Source organism: Brachyistius frenatus, unplaced genomic scaffold (genome assembly GCF_029030835.1).
Source record: "Brachyistius frenatus isolate BFR_SWC_R1_liver_20210118 unplaced genomic scaffold, ASM2903083v1 Contig_94, whole genome shotgun sequence".
NCBI lineage: Eukaryota > Metazoa > Chordata > Actinopteri > Embiotocidae > Brachyistius > Brachyistius frenatus.
In genome coordinates, this window is record NW_027210693.1 from 703,046 (window position 1) to 725,949 (window position 22,904).

Below are 22,904 nucleotides of genomic sequence, written 5' to 3' on the forward strand. Positions count from 1 at the left end.
AAAGACAAATTAAAGCAATGTCTTCTTCGGTCAGGGCGAGATTGTAAAAACCTTGAGTTGTATAGATTTGACTTAAAATGGTTAAAATAATAGGTGTTTTGTTAAAAGGGTCAAAAACTATTTTCCAGCAAAGATTGTCACCATTACTTGCATTTCAGTGTTAACGTCGAATGTTCGTTAAAGTTAAACTCCCTCATTTGCTGCCAAATAGTGACGAAATATTTAAAGTATAAATTTTAAATTTCTTCTGAGCTCACAGTGTTGAATTTAAAAATATAAAAATGTATGAGCAGTACCAGGGGTATAAGAAAATCGCTCAGTACATGTTGCATGACCATTTTACCAGTATCGGGAGAGAACCTAGACCTGCTTTATATTCAAAAGATAAATCTGAATTCATACAGTATGGGACCTTTAAGTAACAGGAAGAGCTCCATCATTTGAAAGGGACCGTGGCATGTCGATCATTGATATTCTGCTCTCTGTCTGTTAGAAATCATGTTAACATTCAGAATTTCTCAAATTGTTTTTCTGTAAAATCTCTCTAGTACAGGTTTTGCTCCATGTTTCATGATCCCTCTTTTTAGGCCTTTCATGTAACTTAGTCTGGAGCTGATGCCTGCCAACAGCACAGAAAGAGGAGATTTAGAGCTGCCACAGTCACGTATAGCGGGTGATCAGTGATAAGAGGCAAAGATGTGAGGTCTTGACATCCGTGTCTCATTTAATACGTGATCTGAGGCCAGGGCCACGACGGATAGACAGGTACATCAAAGAGATCGGTGGCCTAGCTACAGGAGGAGATGGAGCCATTGTGGGATCAAAGTGTCGGAGGAAAAAAAACTGTAGCACCCTATAGAAATATAACCACTGCTGCAGCAGCAGGTTTCACGTGCATACTGCTCAGTTCTCGGCATCCCTGAATGATGAACAAAGACTTCAATCATATATCCTCGCCTCAACCTGATGCTTAGTGGGTGAACCTGTGATTTGGTTCATATATTTGTGAAGACCAGCTTGTAAAGATGCTGATTCTTCTGAGGACATTTCGAATGCTTCTTACAGAGACTTCATCACTGTAAGTCTATGGCTAGCAAATGGAAAATTAATTTTGGCACAAACTGGAGGTTACCTTGTAATAATAATACAATTATTAAAGGATGGGCTTCATATTTTTAAGGTTTCTCTTTAAAAACAGTACGGATGTTCCCGTTACAGGTCCCTATTTCTACTCTCTTGAAGGTCCAAGAAAAACAGCGTAATAACTAAAAGATGACATTTACAGCCATTGATCTCTGCAAAGATGCACTCCAACAGACAGAAAGATTCAGCAATCCAAGTCAGCTAAACTGAGCTGATATCTTTCCAAGTTGCAGTCAGTCTACTACAAATTTCTCTGTTTTTGTTTCCCTAGACAATAGTTGCGAGTAGGTTTGCTTATTCTCGGGTTCAACTCAGTTAACTTGACAGTGTAGTTTTACATTGTGTATTTGATAGCTGGAGTATTTTGAGAGTTTGTGGTTTTGGAAAACAAATCATTATGAAACAGTATGACTCTGTGTTTCCAGTACATTTATGGATGTGTGACATCACAGAGTCCATCCAGCTTTTTCTCTCATTGGCCTCGACACAATTTATTTTTTGTGCTTCATGTGTGCCTCGTAAGACACGGAGTATAGTTGATGTTTATCCAGGATGTTCTCAAAGAAACAAATGTTACGTGAAAGCGGGCCGGAGACTTCCCCTGAGGGATCATAACAAAAAACAAGTTGGCTAATTTTGGTCAAATTGGACATAAATGAAAAGAGATTCTACAGTACGACTGTGACATCACCAGTTAAGCAGCGGATGAGAAGGTACGTCAGTGCAAATAAACACAAAGTAGGTGTTATTCATCAAGCAACCAAACCGAAGGTACACGGAGATGTACGTCTTACGATCGTGTTGCGGAAATAAAAGAGTGGAATGATTTCACTGAAGCTGGCAGCTCACCTGAAACGGGAGCATTATTTATAGAGAAAAATATTTGTGTACGGCATTCAAAGTTTAACATAACTATTAGTATGTACTGTGCTTTGATTCATTCGGTTAAAACGCAAGTAATGAGCTGGCTCAGGCAACAAAACCCACATGAGTGCATTCGAAGGTATCTGTCAATCACAGCTCGAAACCGCAAAACAAACTCTGGGGAGTATTTTTGCATTTTTGGCCCCCTATTTCTTACATCATTGTTGGTTCTGGGGGAAAAGCCTCTGGGCCAGTATGGAAAGTAGCTACTGTGACCAAGACCGATTCTCAAGCACATCAGTATTGTTTTAAAATATACCTTGTTCTATTTCAAAAGCATATTTCAATATTCCCCCTTTTCTTTTGCTACATATTTCTGGCTGCCGCTCAGCTGTGTGAAACAGGTCACTGATGAACTGGTACTGAATAGTTCTCTGGAACTGCTCACACATTTCCTGAGATATCCGGCTTTCATGCGTGCACTCAGGTCTCCAGTGTTTCTCTGCTGCTGGAGCCCAGAGTAGAGCACGGTGGTGATTGAGCCAGTATGTGTGCGGTTAATGGAGTGTAGGAGCCAATCAGCAGTAGGACCGGGGACAATAGAGGGAAGTGGCCACAGGGAGGGGGCCGCCGGTCACCCTGAACCCCTGGATATTGTTCTGCTGCCTACCAACATTTGAAGGATGGAGGGGAGGAGTGAAGGACGACGTGAGGCGAGGAGGGATGACGGCGGAGCGTAATGACGGTGGTCAGAAGAGAGAAGGAAAAAAGGAAACAGCAAATAGGAAGAAGCAAAAGGAGGTGAGGAAAAAGATGTTAGAAAAGACAGTTTAAGGTGATCAGAAACATACAGGAACAGTAAATGTGTGAGGAGCTATTGTGAGTGGGATACAGGTCTTAGACAAATTGACAGATGACAGACAGACCACCAAAAAAAACAAAAAACATCCCCCGCCCCCAGTGTCCCTTCCCGAGTCCTGCTCTACAGCACGTACACTTCCAGACAGAGGGGCCAACCAGTCTGTAATATTTCAGCTCCAGACTCCTGCTTTGTTCCCCTGTTGGACCGGCTTTGTTCACAGACCGGATGTCTCCTCAGTGACTAGCTGCTTTCTCCTCCTCTCCTTGGTCTCACCCGGCCCCTCCGCTCCTTCCCTGGTGCCCTCCATTGAAGAAATGATGAATTATATTACTGACAGAGTGAAAACACTCCTGAGACATTTTGAATATAAAATATGCTCAATGTGGGCACATGAAAACAAAAGTACAGAATATATACATATTCTGCTTCAGCCCAAATTGCATGCATGTTTTGCATCGGCCATATTTTAAATAATAGATCCACATCTGCCTTTCCTACCTGAGAGATGGATACTACTCACATCTGTCCGTTAAATTTGTGTGTGTGTGTGTGTGTGTGTGTGTGTGTGTGTGTGTGTGTGTGTGTGTGTGTGTGTGTGTGTGTGTGTGTGTGTGTGTGTGTGTGTGCCGGACATTTGCATTCTCACATTCAGCAGCTATTACTCGCAAATAAGCATATTTGCCCGAAAGCTGAACTGTTGCTTTAATAAACTCAACGTTGGTAATCACATTGCTTTCAGCTCCAGCTAACCTGAGGCTGACTGTCATGGCGCCTGATACTACTGAGCTTACGTGATCTTGGCAGCTGATACGTCTCCTCACAGGAAAGGACATCAGGTCACAACAGTCGAAACAGTTGTACAGAAACACTAATGCATGTATGATCAAACGCAATCTTGAATGAAAATGGGATTAGAATGACGTGTGTGGACCATTAACTGGTAAAACTCTTGTCACATGATTTTGATGTATTTTTCATAAAAAAAAAAAAAGGAAAAAAAAAAAGAAACAAAACCTTAAACACCAACTCTCAAAAAGCTGTTGATTTGGAGTTAAGCAAACATTTGCTGGCAATATTTAAGGTACAGTAAGTGTTGAGAACACCCTCGCAAACGCAAACACGACTTTCTGTCACAACATGGAGGATCATGCTGACATGATCATGTTGATGAGCATGTGATGTGGAGCGTCAGTGCTACAGTATGTCATGAAGGAGAGGATGTTGAAGAGGGTATAAAAATCGCCAACCTCCAGGAGAAAACAACTCTTTCATTTGATTCTGTACCTTTGAGAAGGTTGAGACTGAACAAAGAGAAAGAAAAACAGTTTCAAAGCCAAAGCTCAAGATTTGAGGACTGAGAGGCTTGATGATGTCACTTTGGGCTTCAGGAAATCCTGATGTACATTTTCCACAATTTCCCATTTAACAGACAAAACTATTTATCAATTAATTGTAAAAGAAATGTCCATAAGTTAATAATGAGTTGCATAAATTGCAGCCCCCAGATATTTTGTCAAATCTTGTACTATTATTATATTTATAATAGTATAATATATATATATATATATATAATAATAATTTATATTATTATAAAGTAACGACTTAACCTTATCTACCTTATCTATGAGGAGTGTCTCTGCAGGAGGAATTCAATCTTGTGGCTTAAATTATTTTTTATTTCTGGGGAAGCTATCACTTTACTGCAATATGACTTTAAACATCGGTAAATTATTGTCCATAATCTAATTTCGGTTATCAGAATATAACCTTTTTTCATATATATATATATGTATTCTATTGTATTTTCAATGTCATTATGTCTGTACATGTTTTATTGGCTTTCTGGCTTTTTGGATTTCTATGTTATTGTTTAGTGTAAAGCAATTCATAGGAACATAATAAGTCATATTATTTCTACTCAATAAAAGTATAAAGCTGCGCATTCCTTGTGTTTGTGGTTAATGTTTTCCGTGTCCATGCGGCACGTAGGCTGATTCCACAGATCAAATACTTCCTCTCTGACCCCTGCATGCTTCTGTCATTATAACCTGACATGGGATGTGAAAGCAGCGTTATTGTGTGTGCAGGTTGACATTCCAGAGAGGCCAGCAGAGGTGCAGCGGAATCTGGGAGAGAAAGGAGGAAACCCTTTCTCACCGAGCACAAATGAGATGTTTTCCACGTCCCGGGGCTGTTTGTAAGTCTTTTTCTGGCTGCTGGAAAAGGGGAAATGAATGTTGGCGGGAAGTGTGGAACGTAAACGGGGACTTCGGATGATGTCGTCCTGCCGTACAGTAGCCGCAGGTGATGACTTTGGAAAAGAGGCATGTTGGGTACTCTACGTTATGACTGCATAAACGCTTTTGACTATAAACACGTACTATCTTCTTACAAAACAGTAAACATCCACAACGCACAATTAAATCTCTGATCACTCCAAAATTGTGCGAGTAGTACTCGGATCCTGTTCTTAAATAAAAGGACTCGTACAACAATGTAAAAAAAGACTAAATCCTGTGTTTAAAATGACTTTTTCTGTGATGTAATAATAACATCTGTTGTCGCAGGTTGAGGTGCAGAGGTTATGTAATTTAGCAGTTCTTGCCAAGGGGTTGTAAAATCATTCATGGGATAAGAAAAAAGGGGGAAAAAAACAGATTTATATTGCCTTGTTTAATCTGGGTAATATTATACTGTTTTTTTTGGTGAAATATTAAAATAATTTTACGTTTCTGACCCTCAAACGTGTTATGTTGGTGAATTATATTTATATTAAAATGAAATTATCTGGAAAGTTGAAAGGGCTCATCTGCCGGAACCACAAATATAAGGTGTCTGAATCTACTCACTGCTTTGTTTGTATATAGTCAAAATAGTTGTGAATCACAGGTTTAAATCCTTATTAATGTGTTGTATTTTAGGAGCACTATTAGTTTTAAGTAAAATCTTAATCTATGAAAAATTACTTTTAGTGGAACAGAAGCATAAACAACATAACATGGAAATATTCAATGATCGTACAAGTACCTCAAAACAGCATGCAAATGTGAGTAAATGTACTTTGAATAAACCAAAGAGAAATGACAGACAGTCACGTTCCTACAGCAACAAATACAAATCCTCTGCCTCTCTTCTCTTCTCGTTACAGTAAAGAGGACAAACATCATTACAATATAAGTGCCAGCAGAAAGGAGAGATCCTCACAGGCTACAGTCAAAACTAAACTGTCTCAGATACACAGCCATGTGATTAATACTGTGATCTGAGTCATGTACTGTCTGTCCATAGAGTTCCAGTCCAACACTGATATCTTCTCTGTTAAAATAGCTTCAGAGTCCACAATAAAGTAAATAACTTCTGGTGATGACCCACTGCACTTCCAGTACAAGAAATAGTTCTGTGGTTTCTAACTTTCTCTCTGAACGGTCATTGTTCATGTAAATATATCTGAAATCACAGCCCAGCCATTATCTTGACTTTACGTGTGTGGTCATTTTCTCAGACGGCGTGGGTATAAAAATCAGAATATTGGCGACGCAGAGCAGCAACTTAAAAATGGCTTGGACGTGACTGCGGGAAAAAAGGTTGCTATTTTCAATCTCTACCGTCACGGCCCGAGAATCGACAGGGCATCAGCAGTCCGCCATCTCAGCTGAACGAATCCACGTGGCAAAGCTTTGAGATAAATGATACTCAGCACAGTCCGAACGTGAAGACTGTGTGCGGATGGTGTTGGTCAGAAACAGCTGAGGCAATGTCAGCGAAAAAGAACAACAGAAAACGCAGCACTCAATCGCCAGCTCCGTGTCTCTGACCTTACTGCATCCCACTGCCAACACGTACCCGATCCCAAGCACACCAGACAAACGCAGTTGACCCCGTCGTTCTTTTGGCCCCGACTGAATGAACGGAAATGGCGATCTTGGCTTGGGAACTGTACAATGAGGAAGCCATCTTGGTTGCTCAACGAGTCCGATCCTGGCTGAAACGCTACGAGAGGCGAAACGCAGCTCAGTTCAAAGGCCAAGAGGGGAAGGAAAGAGGAAGACCTTGTAGCTCAAACACAGTGAAGGATGGAAGACATCTTGGCTCAGACGGCAGGGAAGGAAGAGAGGAGGGTGACATGGGTGACCTGCAGTGAACTCTGCCACCCCAGTGAATCACAAATCACCTTGGAAAACACAATGTGTAATACCTTGTACCCTGCAATGGTACACACAGCTGCAAACTTAATTTCACTCTGCTGATGCCTGACACATCATTTTCAAAAATACTCTATAATAAAATTAGGAAGCTGTTGTTGTACAAGCCTTTTAGACTGCAGGATACATGTACCGAAAGGACAGATCCTCACTGGATAAACACTCTGTACCTACAATACTTCAGCCAGTCTTTTAGTCTCACTTAACAGGGGGATATTTGCCCAAGTTGCCTTATATGGTAGTACAAAATTTGCTCCTTGATTTACCGTATTTCTGTTGAAGCTGAGCCAGGAAACACGGTAATGGAAAGCAAACAGCCTCATGTCAACTTCAGTTAAACTAAAAAATATGTTTGTTTACAAAAAGAAAAAAGGATTTTGTAATTTGTGGACTTGATTTATGTTTGGAGGGCCTTCAGTATGGAGACAATTACCATTAATATATTTCAGTGCACTCATGGACATGTGAGGAAACAGCTACTGCGTCAGAAACCAACAACCCATCACTTCTCTGTGGACATTACTAGTTTGGTCTTTAAATGTTATGCATACATTTAACCACTAGGGGGAGGTACTTTCATTTCATATACTTGCCATATAAGTTACAGCTCACTTCAGCTTCTGACCAGTAGGTGTCACCAAAGGTTCATTTATATTCAAACAGTCTCATTTGTAGCAGATGGATCTGGTGCTCCATTTGTTACTTAAAATAAAAAAAATGACCATGACTATAATTTCCCTCTAAGGCAGCTGATGCCTGCTTTAGGTTCTTTTTTCAATAATGTTTAATAATGCAGTGATATTAATGAAGACCTGACTCCAGCATCACTGTACTGGTCTGTGCACATGTTATGTTTCCATTATGCCGCCAGGGGTCACTCTCTAACAACTACAGGATCATAAACTATTTCCTAGTGAGGCTTTCAGTCTGCTGTTCACTGTCAAACCTGCACAGGTGCTTTAAGAACTGTTTCGTGAAACTCCATGAAGTTGGTAGTGTAGTGAAAAAATGCGTAGTAAGACATGTTTGCATGTGAAAGTGAGAAAAATAACCTAAATAGGTGCACTTAGTTTTACAAGAAGAGACAAATGAGTGACTCACAGAGCGCAGATGAGGTAGGAACCTCTCGATGTCGTTCATGTCGATGCCATCATCTTCTTCAAACTTGTTTTTGTTCATGCTGAAGGACAGGAAATATGAACGAGAGGGAGAGTCGATAAATTGTCATCACCAGGGACACAAGTGGACTCAACGAGTGACAGAGCACAAGTATGTGCACATCATTTAGATAATATGGAGTTATGGAAACCAAAGTGAGACTGAACAGTGCAGCACCACCAGAACCAAATACTGTAGATATATATATATATAGAAATATATCTCACCCTTCTCTGTCAATGTGAGGCAGGTGCTTTGGCGTTCCTCTGAGGTGTTTTCTGTGGAAATGGCTGAAGTCCAGCTTCTCTGGCTGCACGTCCCAACCTGCACCTCTACACAAGGGAAGAACGTAAAGGTGTGAAAGAATATAAGACCACGACTACATTTAATACAAATCCCTTTTTCCGTGTCTTCATTTGGATTAATTGAGTTTAACGTGAACACAGCAAGGAAACGTTGCTTAAAAAGTAGTTGCAAAACACGTCCGTCATCTTGTGTTACATCAGAGCTCAGATTTATTTCCACAAATTGTGACGCTTGAGCTACTCTGACTTAGTTTAGATATTCAGTTTGGATCCTGTTTGTAGATGGGTTTATATTCCCAGAAATACTGGCAGAAAGAAGGGCTGACTAATGTGTAACGGTAATACTACAGACTACAAAGTGGTGGCGTCACTATTACCTGCAACAAAAAACTGCATACAAAATATAGCCCGGTGAATATTGACTTTCATAAGCGAATACTGATATTAACAGTAATATTTTTTTACATAAATAATCTTGAGACAGATCTCTTAGATTTGTCGTCTTTTTACTTTGAAGATAAACAATTGGGACACTTCACTGTTAAAATAAAAATACATTTGTCAGTGCTCTCTGGTGGAAACTGAGCAAAAGTGACTCTTTCTAAATGATCTCAAACCTAGTTTGACATTTCTGTGAGCGTCATCTGCTTCACATGCAGTCAATCAGACTTTTAGTTTTTTTTGCAATAAGCTACTTTGTGCCAATACATGAACTTACCGATTTATTGGTCTATCTCCAATACTAAAAAGGTATTTTCTCCAAAACGTAAGGAGTAGGAGGTGAACAAAAGTTTGACAAATGATTGAGTTCTTCCATTTTTAACCACACCAGGAGGCCAGATATTCCTCTAGATTAAAGTGATAAGCGTCAATTTATATTTATAGCATTAAATATAGTCCATGTCTGCCTGTGTGAGGGAGAGCTGCTGACATCATCCTACTGACCCGGCTGCATCATCCACTGTGTGCTCAGATGTGCCAACGTGGCCGGAACTCAGGTTGGTGAAACTGCTGTGCAGATGTTACCATGGCAACCAGTCCTCCCTCCGCTGTAAATGATTAATGTCTCAGATGTTTCCTCTCTTTCACATGTTTTTTTTCCCCTACTCTTCAGTTTCAGGTCGAGCTTTTGTTTGAGAAATCATTCAGACTCACAGAAGCAGATTTACACAGAGGACTCGGTTGCATAAGAATTACAAGATTTCAAGCACCGAGGCTAAACGTTCTCAGAATAGGCAGTCGAGTCTAGAATGGTGAGATGTAATATAAATACGACTGAACACTAAACAGAAATACTTTCATCGACAGCGAGTTCAGAATGACTGCTGAACCAACTTGCTACTGTTTTGTTTTTTTCTGTATTTGTTTATATTTCCCTTAGTACATTTCATTATATTTGAATATCTATTTCTTTGGCGAACAACAAAACATGTCTTCAGTCTTCTATGTCCTGATGATAAAAGTTGGGGAATATCGTCTTGGACTAAAAACTAATCACAAATGGAGGCAATAAAACACCCCTAAATTATAAACTGTAACTTCTGACAGGCAGAGTCAGGTTTGGAGAAGTTGAAGCAGTGAGAAGAGCAACCAAACTAAATTATGGGCTATTACGAAGAGAGCACCGGTCTGAAGCTGTGAGACTGTGTGCCTACGTTTGTCATATGACCCTCCACAAGCTATGGCGGGAATTCAGACCCAGGCGACAGTACATGTTACAGTAGGTCTGTAAAACAGTAAGGCACCTACCCGAGTGAGTCCATTGTGTTAGCTGCCCATATGTCTGTCCCCAGGATGTCGAGGGAGCCATCTCTGTTCCCGTTCTAGACGGCACAGCAGAAAAAACAAAAATAAAAGCATATTTTCAGCGTGACAAAAAAACAACAACACTTCTCACCAAACAATCACAATTGAGTTGTGAGAGACATAATTGAATGGTCTGAGCTCCAAATACAGAACTCATCATACAACTGTTTTCACAGCCTGAGTGTTGCTCCTTATGAAAAGATTTTTGTAGTCGCCTTTTAATTTTCAAACAAGGTAAAGATTTGGTTTGTAGCATTATTTTTCTCTCTTTCTGCCCCTGCGGGAACGTTGCACTAAGAGACACAGAAGGCAGGAAGGAAACAAACAAACAAACAAACAAACAAACAAATAGATGTTTCTGTACCTTGGCAGGAGCTTTAAACTGGTTGTTTCGGCCCGTGCTGCCGGAGCGTGAGCCGGATCCAGGTCTGGACCCCGAACTGGGCCTAGAACCTGTACTGCCGTTACTGCTGTGCTCCCACTCGTCCTGTGGAGTTAAAAGAGGGGAAGAAAGGAAAAAAAAAGGATTGGGAATTAATATTTATTATGAAATTAAATGTAACAGAATTCGTTGAGAATTATTCAGTCCCTGGCTCTTGCCCTGTATCCCATGTTAGCCATTAAAAATATACTTTGTCTGCGGCAACCACAAACAAGTAGATGAGCTGTGAATCGCTTAAGGTGGGTGTTATCCCTCTCTTCTAATCATGCACTTGAACAGCTGATGGAGACTAACTTGAACATACAGAACAGAGGGAAAGCAAACCGCATGCTTTAATCATCGTGTTGCTTCAGTGACCAGCTGAGCACAGAAGAAGAAAACACTTAACACGAAGATGGAGGAAGAATCAAGGCTGCAGTCGAGGGTAAAACCTTTATATTTGCTACTTTGCAGACCAGCAGACACTCATTAACACAAACAAGCCCAACATGCTGATGCTGGCGGCCACACTGCAGCTGCTTTCAAAGGGTCATATGAATCAGATCAGATGATGTTGCATATGACGTTATTTGACACGTGCTGCATCATGATACATCTGACAAACAATAAAAAATAAAGTAAGTGGCTACATCAGAGTACATACAGAAGACAGGGTTTTAGTCAGTTATTAGTGTTGTTTTAAACATCCAAGTAATCTTGTTTTCTTCCGATTTAACAGCTTTACTGTACAAATTCCAGCGTTTTTAATCTAGATTCCCACAGCATAATGACATGTTGTGCAACTGCTGTGATTGCAGGTTGCAAGTTTAAGTACTCCTACGTGTGCTGACAGATTTTTAGTAAAAGGAGAGTTTTTAAATTTCCAGGATTCAATAGTGCAGATTGAAAAAAGAAACACGGAGAAGGTAAAGATGGTGGAGCTCATTTAAAGGAAAACAATGGAAGAAAAGAGTCAGAAAAGAAATCTGAGTGGGCACAAAAACAGTTTAGTTCTGAAGGTTTTTAAGCCATAATAATAATTATTATACGGTATATTTACATACACAGACTAACATGAAAAAACATCTAATTTAAGATGATTGTTTTCTGATATAGTTAAAGAGTTTCTTAGATCAGTCATGTCATCAAACGTTGCAGTAAATGTGTCAGATGGTTTCAGATGAAAAACTAAAAAAGCTCATATTCATAAAGTCTTCACTTAGGAATGACACACAAGTTAAAGTTTAAACAAATGAATTCCCCATCAGTCACTCGTGTTATTGTTTGGACTCGATACTATCTAGTTTTTTTTTTTTTTAAAAAAAGCTTTGTAATTGTATAGCAAATTTTAATACCAAGGCTAAATCAAAACTAAAACACTTTTCCTACATTTATACAGAAATCCCAGCAGCTTCAATGAGCCACTACACTTAAACTGATTTTTTTTAAAAATTGGTGTAGAAAAAAGTCTCAGTCAGGAACCAGTATTGGTATATGAAGAGATTAGTAATGGTATGGAAGATTTTTGAGCGATATCCACTTATTAAGATACACAAGGCAGAATCCTGACACACAAAAGCACACTTACTGGCTTAGATGAGCCTCTTCCTCGTGATGACGTCCAGCTTCCATCTTTCTTGTCGTTCAAGTCATCCGTCCACTGCAGAGAAAAATGAATGGAGAAGATGCTGTGGTATAATTTCTGTTTCTTTAAAAACACAGAAGTAAAAATGACAATAACAGCATAGAGACACGTTTCTTTTTCTTTTATAACTCTTATAAGTGACTCAATATGTCGTCTTTGACTTCATCTTAAAGCCTCTGCAATATTTTCTGAATGGACAGTGGGCAGACTAACTCACAGCAGCACGAGTGTGTGTTGAGGTACTCGTACAGTAAACAGGATGGCTGCATGTCCACCTGCAGTGCTGGTGAATGCCCCGTCACCTTTCTCTGTGTATATATACCATAACGGTAGCTTCTGCGATGCAGGCCGTGACCTTCCAGACACGAACCAGAGACACCAGCAGGACCCGCACTTCACACAACCGCTGCTGCTAACAGATATGGGACTAATGAAAGAATGCCAGTCATGTAAATAAAAAAAAAAAAGCTCTGACCTGTGGCACCTTGCCACCATTGTCCAAGTCCAATTCTCCATCTGCCTTGTCTCCCAGAAGTCCCTGCACTTGGTACTCCAGCACGTAGCTGTCGATGAAGCGCTCCAGCTCCTCTATCTCCTGTGAACGTGTGCTCCCAGCCTCAGACGATGCAGACGCCACAGAGGAGCTCTCCATGGCAACCGGCACGGTGACGGGAGGGGGAGGAGGAAGGGGAGGGAGGGAGGAAAGTGACCTGCGCCGGGAGGAAGATGGAGATACAGAGAGAGGAGTGAGCTAAAAATTCAACATGTTAGAGGATTCATCAGCTGTGATTAGATCGCATTTGTTTACAATGAGACCTTCAACAGGAGACAGCGATGTGTGTCAGAGAAGAATGAAGTGAAACAGAGGCGTGGATAGATTAGACCGTTTACAAACTAATCAATTAAACAATTAACAGTCCAATACAGACAAAATGTTAAGTCTTTTAAAGTACATAGCCGCATTGCCAGATATTCTGATGATGAAAACAATCATTAGTTGCAGCCCTAAGCAGGAATAACAAAATGCACCTCTCACCTTGGTCCCCCTCAACTTTCTCAACATTCAAATAAGGCACATGCAGCCACCTCCCTGCTGTCAGCAAACATCTTGTGTGCACAACAACAAAGTGTCCCAACAGTAGGATTGTCCTGCAGTGCAGGAGGTCCAGGTTGTTGTTTTAACTCTGATTACATCCAATCCATCTTTTGAAGAACCTCAAAGTCATCTCTACCCGAACATCCTCGGGTGCTCCCGCTCGCACGCCTCTCCATGTCCATGTTTGTTTTCCTACTTCTACCTTGCTGTCTCTCTCTCCTGTCAGTGCTGTGTGTGATCACCTGACACCCGGCCAACAGGGAAGCAGCGTCCTGCCTGCCTGTCTATTGCTCCTAAGCTCCTTTACATCATGGCTTGATCACCGGCCATGCAAAGAGGATTTATGGCTGCAGCACGCAGAATGGTAACTGCTGAGCCCTGGGGACTCGCTGGGGAGCCCTGTGCATTTACAGTCAACAAGTTGGCTACACAAGGTCTAAAGCCTTTGTTTTGGTTTAGCAGGTAGGGCTATCTACTGCCAGGGTAATGGAGAGGAGTATATCCCAAACACACTGTAGTCGGTTTTGTATTTTTTTATGCAAGTTTGATCGCAGTGACTTCTGTAGTTTATAGTAGTATCTTAACAAACAACACCACAACAAAGTAAAAAAAAAGACTGTGTGAACTTTTTCTACAGAACATAAACAACATATGATCATTAAACTACATATTAAGCAACAGCAATACCACAAATGTTTTTATTCACAACTGTTGTTGTAAAGTATGAATGAGGAAATGTTCTACTGGAAGATCAGACCTGATGTTCAGCCACAGGTCTGCATGCATGTTGAACAGGAGATGGGAAGCTGAATCAGTCTCTTTCTCAAGGTCATTTTAGCACTTAGTAATCTCTCTACTCATCACTTCACTGCTGCTTTTCTTTGTGTACATTTGGGACTAATGCTTTAATCTCTTCACTTTATGTAGCAGGTCAATATGTGCCTAAAGTGTCAATACTATAATCCATACATGTCGATAGTATAATCCATCCATACGTTAATGCCGGGGCTTTGATTGGCTACTACTGGCCCTGTTTCTGTGTTATTTTTCCAGTTCCAGCAGACCAGATATGTCAAAACACAGATGTCTGTCTTTTTTGAGCTGAGGTGGGACAGGTGTTGGTGCTGTGACTGATCCACTTCATCTCAAAAACACAGATATCACTCAACCATCAGAGTCACGTCACTCTCCAGTTCCTCAGCCAACACAGTCACAACCAGAACGAACAGCTAGCAGACAAAACAGTGAAACACTTTGCAAATAAAGAAATATTCACTGGTATTAACATGTAACATTTGTAGCTTCATAAAGTCTATTTTTTTTTTTATATTGTGCAGCATCTCATTTTTTATAACCACACTGTATAGACTCATTACCAGTTATTCACACGCTTTTGTATAATCTGATGCAATAAATCAGCTTTTAATAAGCTTATAATGTTCAACTTTAGTTGTCACATCATCAGTGAGGTGTTAGACAGGGATTTTTTTTTTTTTGGGGGGGGGGGGGGTTCAAAAATGAAAAGACCAATATTTTTTTTTTAATTTTTTTTGTCTCAGTTTCTTCATTCCAACTGTGAAGTTAATAGAGCTGAGTCACATTAACACCAACACAGTTTGAATGACTGGAGATGCACTCAGTAATGGTAATTTGGATGTTTGTAACATGGTGGTTGGTGGATGCACATTGGTAGTCGCTGCAGTACGGTCAGATGTCCTACTGTTGCCCTTGACAGTATAGATTTATTGCCTGAAGGGAAACAGCTGCCAATAGTTATTGAGCCTTCCGTTAACACAACTCGCATCAAGTTCTCCGTCATTTTGTCTTGGTATCAACACTTTATTCTATTTTAGTCTGTTGCAGAGCCTTCATGTGCTCCGTGTGCAGGACAAATCGCCAGGCCTGCGTAAACGACATCCGCCTCTATATCCAAAGTAAACACCGGCTCGGTAGAGAACCGGCCTCTTGTCTGTGAGATGGGAATAAAAGTCCACTCAGTCCTGCAGTGTTTCACAACACATCACTCCAGACCTGCAGTAATCTGTTAGGTTGTCTGGTGGCTACCTTTACTTGGCTTCCATAGTGAGGTAAGGTCGATACTCTTCTGGTGGAGGTGAAGCAGGTTTTCTGTCCTAAAACAACATCAGCTTGATATTCCGGGGTGGCACACATTTGCTCATGTGAGAGTCAAGAAGCCGAACAACCATCATCCCCGCAGGGTGCAGGAGAGAGGAGGAGGCTGGGAGGAGATTAGAGCGAGGATTTCATCTGACCCAGACAAAGGAAAGGCTTCTTTACCAGCCGTACACAAGAAAAGCAAACACAAAGAAAGGACTGCAGGCCGGTGGCCGCTCCGATCTTTGACTGGACGAAGACACTGACTCTGCAAGGTCAGGAACACAAATAGCATCGCAAGGCTTCTCAGATTTACCAAACACAAGTCTCATCTTCCCAGTAAATACGCTTATGTACGCTCTCATATTACAAGACATTGATGCAAATGATGAGGGAAGTGATTCAGAAAATCTTCTTCCATTTTAACACGGTAGCAATTATCTCTCAGTGTTGCAGTCCAAAAAGAGACCCCAATCTCTGAACAGACTATTTACAGTCCAGTTAATGTAGGTACTATGCTTTGACAAAGAAGAAGAGTGCATGGAAAAAACATGAAATTGTGTCTGGCTCTGTTGCATTGATTATTTTTTAGGCTTCCCATTGCAAGTCTGAGAGTGTAGGTGCAATAAGTGAATCCAGTAATCATTCCAAAACCTACAGGTTTAGTTTAATGTCAAAGAAAACAAAGTAAACAGGTAAATATTCCCAATCTAAAAGTGGATGACTATTTCGCTTTTTAGCTTAAAGAAACTATTTAAATGATTAATCAATTATCAAAATAGTTGCAGGTTACTTTCTGTTGATGGATTATTTGATTATTGACTAATTATTGCCGCTCTGGAACACGTGAAAACCAAAAGCTTAAACAAGCTGTAAGCCAGAGAGAGAAAGATAGAAAGTGTGTCAGTCAAAGGCAAAAGTCTTTTCAAGGAATTTGTTGCAGTGGATTTTGCGTTATTGTAATTTCCATGCATGTTGTCTGTGGATTCAAGAATCAGTTATCTTGCAGCAACACAAGTCATCACAGTGCGACACGCCCCCTTCTCCTTTCTCCACTCCGGTTTCTGTCTGTCCCACTGTGTCCTTCCTCTTCTCAAACTATGTCTCAGTTCCCTGTCCCGCAAAGCCCCGACTCCTCCCCTCCTCCTTCCTGTCTCCCCCCTCACTTCTACCAGCTGTTCCAACAAAGAGCAGCCTGCCATCCTGTGCTGGCCACACGTCTAGCTTCAAGGCGGTGCCGTGGCTTAAGAACTGGCCGATCAGTATGCAGCTCATGTGGACATCAAAGTGTACTTGTACCCCCTCTGAAATATCTACTTCAGGCTTCATTATTTCATTTTTATCGTGAGCAGTGTTCAAACATACTTATGCATGTTCCAGTGAGTTGTTGTTCAAGCTGTTGCACTAGTAAGTTCATTAATTCATTCTGCGCCTGTTTCCAGTTTATTAGGTACAAATAAAACAAGTACAATTAAACAGTGCAGTCCTGTAGTAATTTTTTATCTTCATAACACCAAACAGAATTCTGTTTTTAGGTGTTAATTCAACATGTGGCTCTTTTTATTGCTTTATCCTGACTGGTATTTCCAATAATTAGTCCGTCCTTTTTTTATATAAATGAGGGAAAATGTACCTTCATGAAAGTACACTTTACTTCAAGGCTGTTATGTTAGACCACATTAGTTTTAGATACGTGTGCCTTATAAATTGGCAACTTAACATTATTTGAGCTGCTGAATAAAACAAAGATGTGACCCAAGGACTGAAAGGTGCCCCAGCGTTGTGCACTCGGGTGCATATTGACACTACAGGCCAGGAGAGGAAGATCCACCATGCTGAAGACGGTACCCAAAGCCCTTCACCACTCAGAAAGATACTAAACCGGCCGGACAGACACAGCGTGGCACTGGACTGCACACTGTTTCTTTGTTTCAGAGTGAGCGACAGATGCCAGTGTGCTCTATGACAGGATAAACTACCAGAAATCAGAGAATAGACTGACCCATAATTTAATGTTTTGTAATATTTCGGACTTCTTAGCTACTATGTAAGTTGCAACAGCAAACATCAACAAGTTTAGACGCCAAAAAGAAGTTTAGACAAGTGCGATGGGCAAATATGAAGCATGGACATAAGAGACATCTTTTATCCAGATATTTTATTTCTTTGTATACTCTACTGTTGAGATTCAGAATTTTCAAAAACCTCAATCTATGATTTTTCAATAGGGGAGGAGATGTCTGCATTAATGTTTTTGAATGGAAAAATGCACTTAGTGCACAGTTCAGAAGACCTGCTGACGTAGTGAATTTATCCACTGCCGGGCCCACTGAATGAGGAGCCTTAAATACTTGTTTTTACCAAGTGTAAGAGCATGTCATAGCCATATCCAATGTTTAATTTAGACTTGCTCATTAATTATTTTTTTACATCTGTTAAGCATGTGCTTCCCTCAGTCTCTTTCTAGAGTTTCTTCACAGATTTCAAACCACTGAAAAGAGCTCAACTGATGAAGAGAATGTACAGATTATATTCTTAATACTATAATATAAGCCTAAACCATTAGTGATTTGCAGCCTTTGATATAGTTACCCAACAACCAAACAGTAATAACTATAATCCTTACAACCTAAACAGAGTACAACATGAAACCCAGTCACCCCAGTGGGAGTCCAAGTCAATGTTCTCACCCCATGCAGCTAGAGCTGGTAATACGTCTAATCTGGTCTACTACTCCATGGCTGGCTAAACAAACTCACACTTGGGTTTAAATATAATTAGGAGTAGTCTATTCTTGAGCGCAAGACAGCCACATGGTGTCTCTGAGTCAAATCATACTGTATAGACAAACAGTATTTTGGTTTCGTAGATGTATGTGTTTACAAATAGGTTAGACGGAGCAACCATGCGTCTAGATTTAGCTGGAAGAGTTTAAATAGAGTATGTATACAACGTTTATAATGTATGCTGCTGTGTTTATGGGGATGCATGAAAGTCAGCAGGATGAAAAATGTAACTAACAGAGCATTTCCAAAGATTTTCCAAATTTCAGCTGGTGTGTGTATAACCACAATTGCAGAATTTTCGATCATTATATCAAGACATTTTTTTAGCACATCCTCAAGAATATGTCACCCTGCATTTCATCGCATATACTGGATGAGTGTGTGATTAGTAAAGCCTTTGAATATCGACTCTTGTTCTGGTATGTTACACAGAACAGTCTGAGAAGTGGGACTTGGAAACTGTTTGGAAAAGATCAGGCACTTTCAAAAAATACTTGGCAAGTGATTGGCCAAACCATCTGTCTGTCACCGTCTATCATGGGCTCAATGAACAATGTGACATAGTAGAAGAGTGCCAAAGTGGAAACACAACAACAAGTCAAAGACTGAGGATAGTTGTTTAGCGTGTTGGCAGACAAGGTTAAAAAAATATGATATAACTGGTGCTAGCGCAGCATCTACACTAACCTCTTTAGGAGCCGTCGGGGTTGTTTTCAAATATACAGTAGTTTCTGGCTGTCGTCACACCTAAATCACACCTACAGCTCCCAGTAAGACAGGTTTATCTATCTATCTATCTATCTATCTATCTATCTATCTATCTATCTATCTATCTATCTATCTATCTATCTATCTATCTATCTATCTATCTATATATATATACACACACATATATAACCATTCAGACACAATGCAACTCAAAGTCCTCTACAGAGAAACAGAACTACATTTAAAAAATGACATTACATTTAAAAGATAATAACAACAAGGCAGTTGAAGGTACAGTAGGTCCTCATAGGTTTCTGACCGTTTCAAACCACCAGTGTTTGGACACACAATTTTCAGCCTGACATGATGGATTCTCGCACGATCTTGCGAATCCAGTTGCCTCTCAAGATTAAGTATTTTGTCCACCATTGGTGAAAAGCGTAGTTCCATGACAAGATTTGAGTAGCTTCTCTTCCTCCGTAGAAATATTTTTTTTAACTGTTGGAATTAAATGGATGAAATAGTGGCTTCTTTTACATTGCTCGAGCCCCTTTAAGATTCACTTTCTTGCACTGCTTCGGAAAAATATCAAGCTGCATGTAGCCGGCACCGATCAATCAGAATTCCTTAATGAACCCTTTTAATGTCTCAATAGAACAGTGGAAATGGAGAAAATATAGAAACTCAGGCAGGACAACTGCAAGATGTCATCAATGAAACAGAGGCTAGACATAGAAACATCTCAGCTAGCAGAGCAACAGGTGTTAATAATCTATAAAATGGTATTTACAAAATCTCGACTATCAAAATTTGTGGAGGATTCAGTGTTTATATAGGTACAATTACAAATCAACTTTGTTGTGATATCCACCGTCTATGTATTGTAAGAAGCTGTAGGGACTCAATGTATTTGCTAAGTGCAGTGTGTGAGCTGAGTGACCTGAATAAGAGGAAGAGATCAGTGGAAGATAGTCTACACATGCCACACGGGGGGCGGTCCAAGAATTAATGTGTACACTTAAAACAAAAGACTCATTGTCCCCTTCCCGAGTGACCTAATGGGAGAGGATTGGGCCTGTGCAATGTTGTAGCCCCACAATGCATTTCACACAAACAGCAGCCCTCTTCACAAACAAATGAGGGTATGGAAAAACACTCACCACATGTATGGAGGGTAGGTAGCAGTAGCAGAGACCTCAAAGCTGAACAGAGACAAAAGTGAAAAGAGAGGCAACAAAGGTTAGACTGCAACAGAGCTGTGGCCATTATCCGGTCTGAACACGCGAGGTGATGACAAAACTAGTAACGTCAGCCGTAGAAAGACCACGACTGTGACAAAAGCCAAAATCACCTGTTGCAAAAACAGTTGTGGAGGTAACATGCAAAAGCACAATACGAGGGTAAAGGCCTGATATTCTCCGCTACAGGCCACCACCTGATATCTTCCTGTCTTACAGAACTGCTGTATGTTTTTCTGAATCATGAGCCGTATAATCTCCCTCTCCTCACTTTCTCTTTTCCCACTCGCTCATCCGTGCAACATAGGCAAGGTAATGAGCAGCGGTTCCCACTGAAATGAGGCTAGATCTCTGCAACGCAGGCTGACTCAGGGTGTTCCAGTTTTCTGCAGGCTACTCCCACTCCCTCCATACCATGCAGCTCCGCTCGCTCCTCCTCCACGCTCACACACTGCATGCATGTACCTGGGTGTGCGTCACAACCCTAAACACGGCCTCCTTTCTTTGTATTCCCTTTAACAAGAGGCACAGAGGTGAGCGCTGCAAATGAACCCGGGTGTCTTTATTTGTTGCCGGTGAACTGGGTTCAGTCTCTCGTTTCCTGTCACTGCCGGGCCACAATCATTCATCACATCGATGCAGCACTCACATGTGCTGGGGCAAGCGGATAAATGGGGGCGATGATGACGATGCACTGACTCTTCTTCGATGGTCTGAATGACGCTGTGTTTCTGGCCAAGTTCACTATTCCTCTGTTACTCTTAGAGCAATCTATTCAGATCACATTTTATTTCAAAGTGTGCTCAAAATGCCACAATTCAACTATGAGGATGCAACAATTGTAAATCTGAATGAGACCCAGGATGTATACATCTCATATTGGCTGACTGACAACACGTATGCAGAATCAGCAGGGTCTATTTCTGAGATATGCTGTGGAGTGTGTCAGATATTTTCTTCATCCTGCATTAATTATAATGAGCCAGTTGATGGAAGAGATGGAAAGACATATAAGATATATACATACCTACCAAGGACAGTCACAATCATGACAACCCTAGGTTGATATGTACTCAAGTTTTATATACCATCCATAAGATGGTATATATAGGTTGGTATGACGATTAATTGTCATACAAATAACTGCAATTGGTGATTTTTCTATTCATGTTTAGCCACTATTATTGTATAACCCTAATTATAGTTTAATCATAAACACATGCCCTATGAAGGAGAACAGCTTTTTTTTATTGGCATTGAACATTAAAACTTATAAATACCACCTTTGACCGCCATCTTTTTGCTGCAAATTTGACAAAGCTGTCTTCTTCTCATTTTGCTGAAAACCAAAATGTGCCCACAGTGGTGTTGTGATATTTGTCTTTGCAACTAAATCCATGATGTTAATAGATACCGAGCACCAGAAAAACAACTCTGTAATAGTGAAATAAGTATTACAGTAAATGGAGACGATTCTGACGATGGTGTAAATGGCTGCAACCATGTCATTGTGCAATAATTGTGACATACCCTAAAGTTTCCTGCAAGTATAGGCACATGATCACAAACATGCCATTCTCCATATCAAAGTAGGGCCATGATTGGCTCACTGACATCTAAACCACAAATAAATAATGCTTAATTGATCCACACATATCTGACTGTGCCATTTTCACAAAATCTGCAAAAAAAAGAAAAAGAAAAGCTGAGTAGACTTTAACCAAAACAACAGACACACAACTAAATGAAATGTCTGTTGATGATGTATCAGGTGAACGAGAGACAGGTTGAACCAGACCTACCACTAAACTCGTGGATTCGCATTTGCCTCCAGCTGAGGCGCCACATTGACGCGGGCGAGCATCGATAAAGTAAAGATATAACTTATTCAGAGGAACACGTCATCGAACTGTGATTGTCATTCAGGAATCCGTTTTCTGTTCTCTGCTGTCTGAAAGAATTCCTCTCCGCGTCAAAGCGTGACAAATCCGGTCACACTAGAGTTAGAAACGTCTGTTTTGTGGCCTGTGAGAGCCTGAAAACATCCCTTCACCTCACTGAAGTCACTCTGATCCAATCAGTCCTCTGAACAGCAGCAATCTCAGGAATGTTACAAGCAAACTGGACTTGAGTGCAAGTTTTAAAAACAACAACAACAGAGCAGAATACTCAGCTTGTTGACTAACAAACGGATCAGCAATGACTTTTTTTTTAGGCTATCTTTACATCCCGCGCTGTTTAGCTCACAAACAAAGTATGCAAACAGAAGAGAATAAAGAGAAAATATGTCAGACTTGTCGGTGTTTCTCTGTACTGTCAGAAGGAGCAGATCCACTCTTTGTTGTGAGGGTCAACAGCTGATCTGATGCTAGCTCAGCTCCTCTTCCAGGGCAGAAGTCCTCCCTATCCTGCAAATATGACAGTTACAGAGATCAAAGTAAAATAAATAAATCAAAGGATGACCATAACAGTCCCGTTATTCTTTCTGGGTTTTTTTTTTTTTTTTTGCACTTATAGCCACGCCCATGTGCTGTGTGCATCCGTGAGCTCACAGC

General features: G+C 40.6%; 1 protein-coding gene across 7 annotated transcripts in view; it reads right to left on the reverse strand.

The window, feature by feature from the left end:
* ctif (CBP80/20-dependent translation initiation factor) overlaps nucleotides 1-22,904 on the reverse strand; it is a 54,271-nt gene that overhangs the window by 30,682 nt on the left and 685 nt on the right. The window contains exons 2-9 of one of the 7 annotated variants that reach the window (XM_069710845.1): nucleotides 22,644-22,757; nucleotides 20,272-20,313; nucleotides 12,882-13,116; nucleotides 12,350-12,421; nucleotides 10,705-10,827; nucleotides 10,284-10,357; nucleotides 8,457-8,561; nucleotides 8,173-8,251 (exon numbers count right to left, since the gene is read on the reverse strand). In XM_069710845.1, the coding sequence (XP_069566946.1) occupies nucleotides 8,173-8,251; nucleotides 8,457-8,561; nucleotides 10,284-10,357; nucleotides 10,705-10,827; nucleotides 12,350-12,421; nucleotides 12,882-13,116; nucleotides 20,272-20,276 (693 nt within the window). In that variant the 5' untranslated portion in view covers nucleotides 20,277-20,313; nucleotides 22,644-22,757. The other 6 variants (XM_069710848.1, XM_069710847.1, XM_069710846.1 and 3 more) reach the window with 6 other exon arrangements.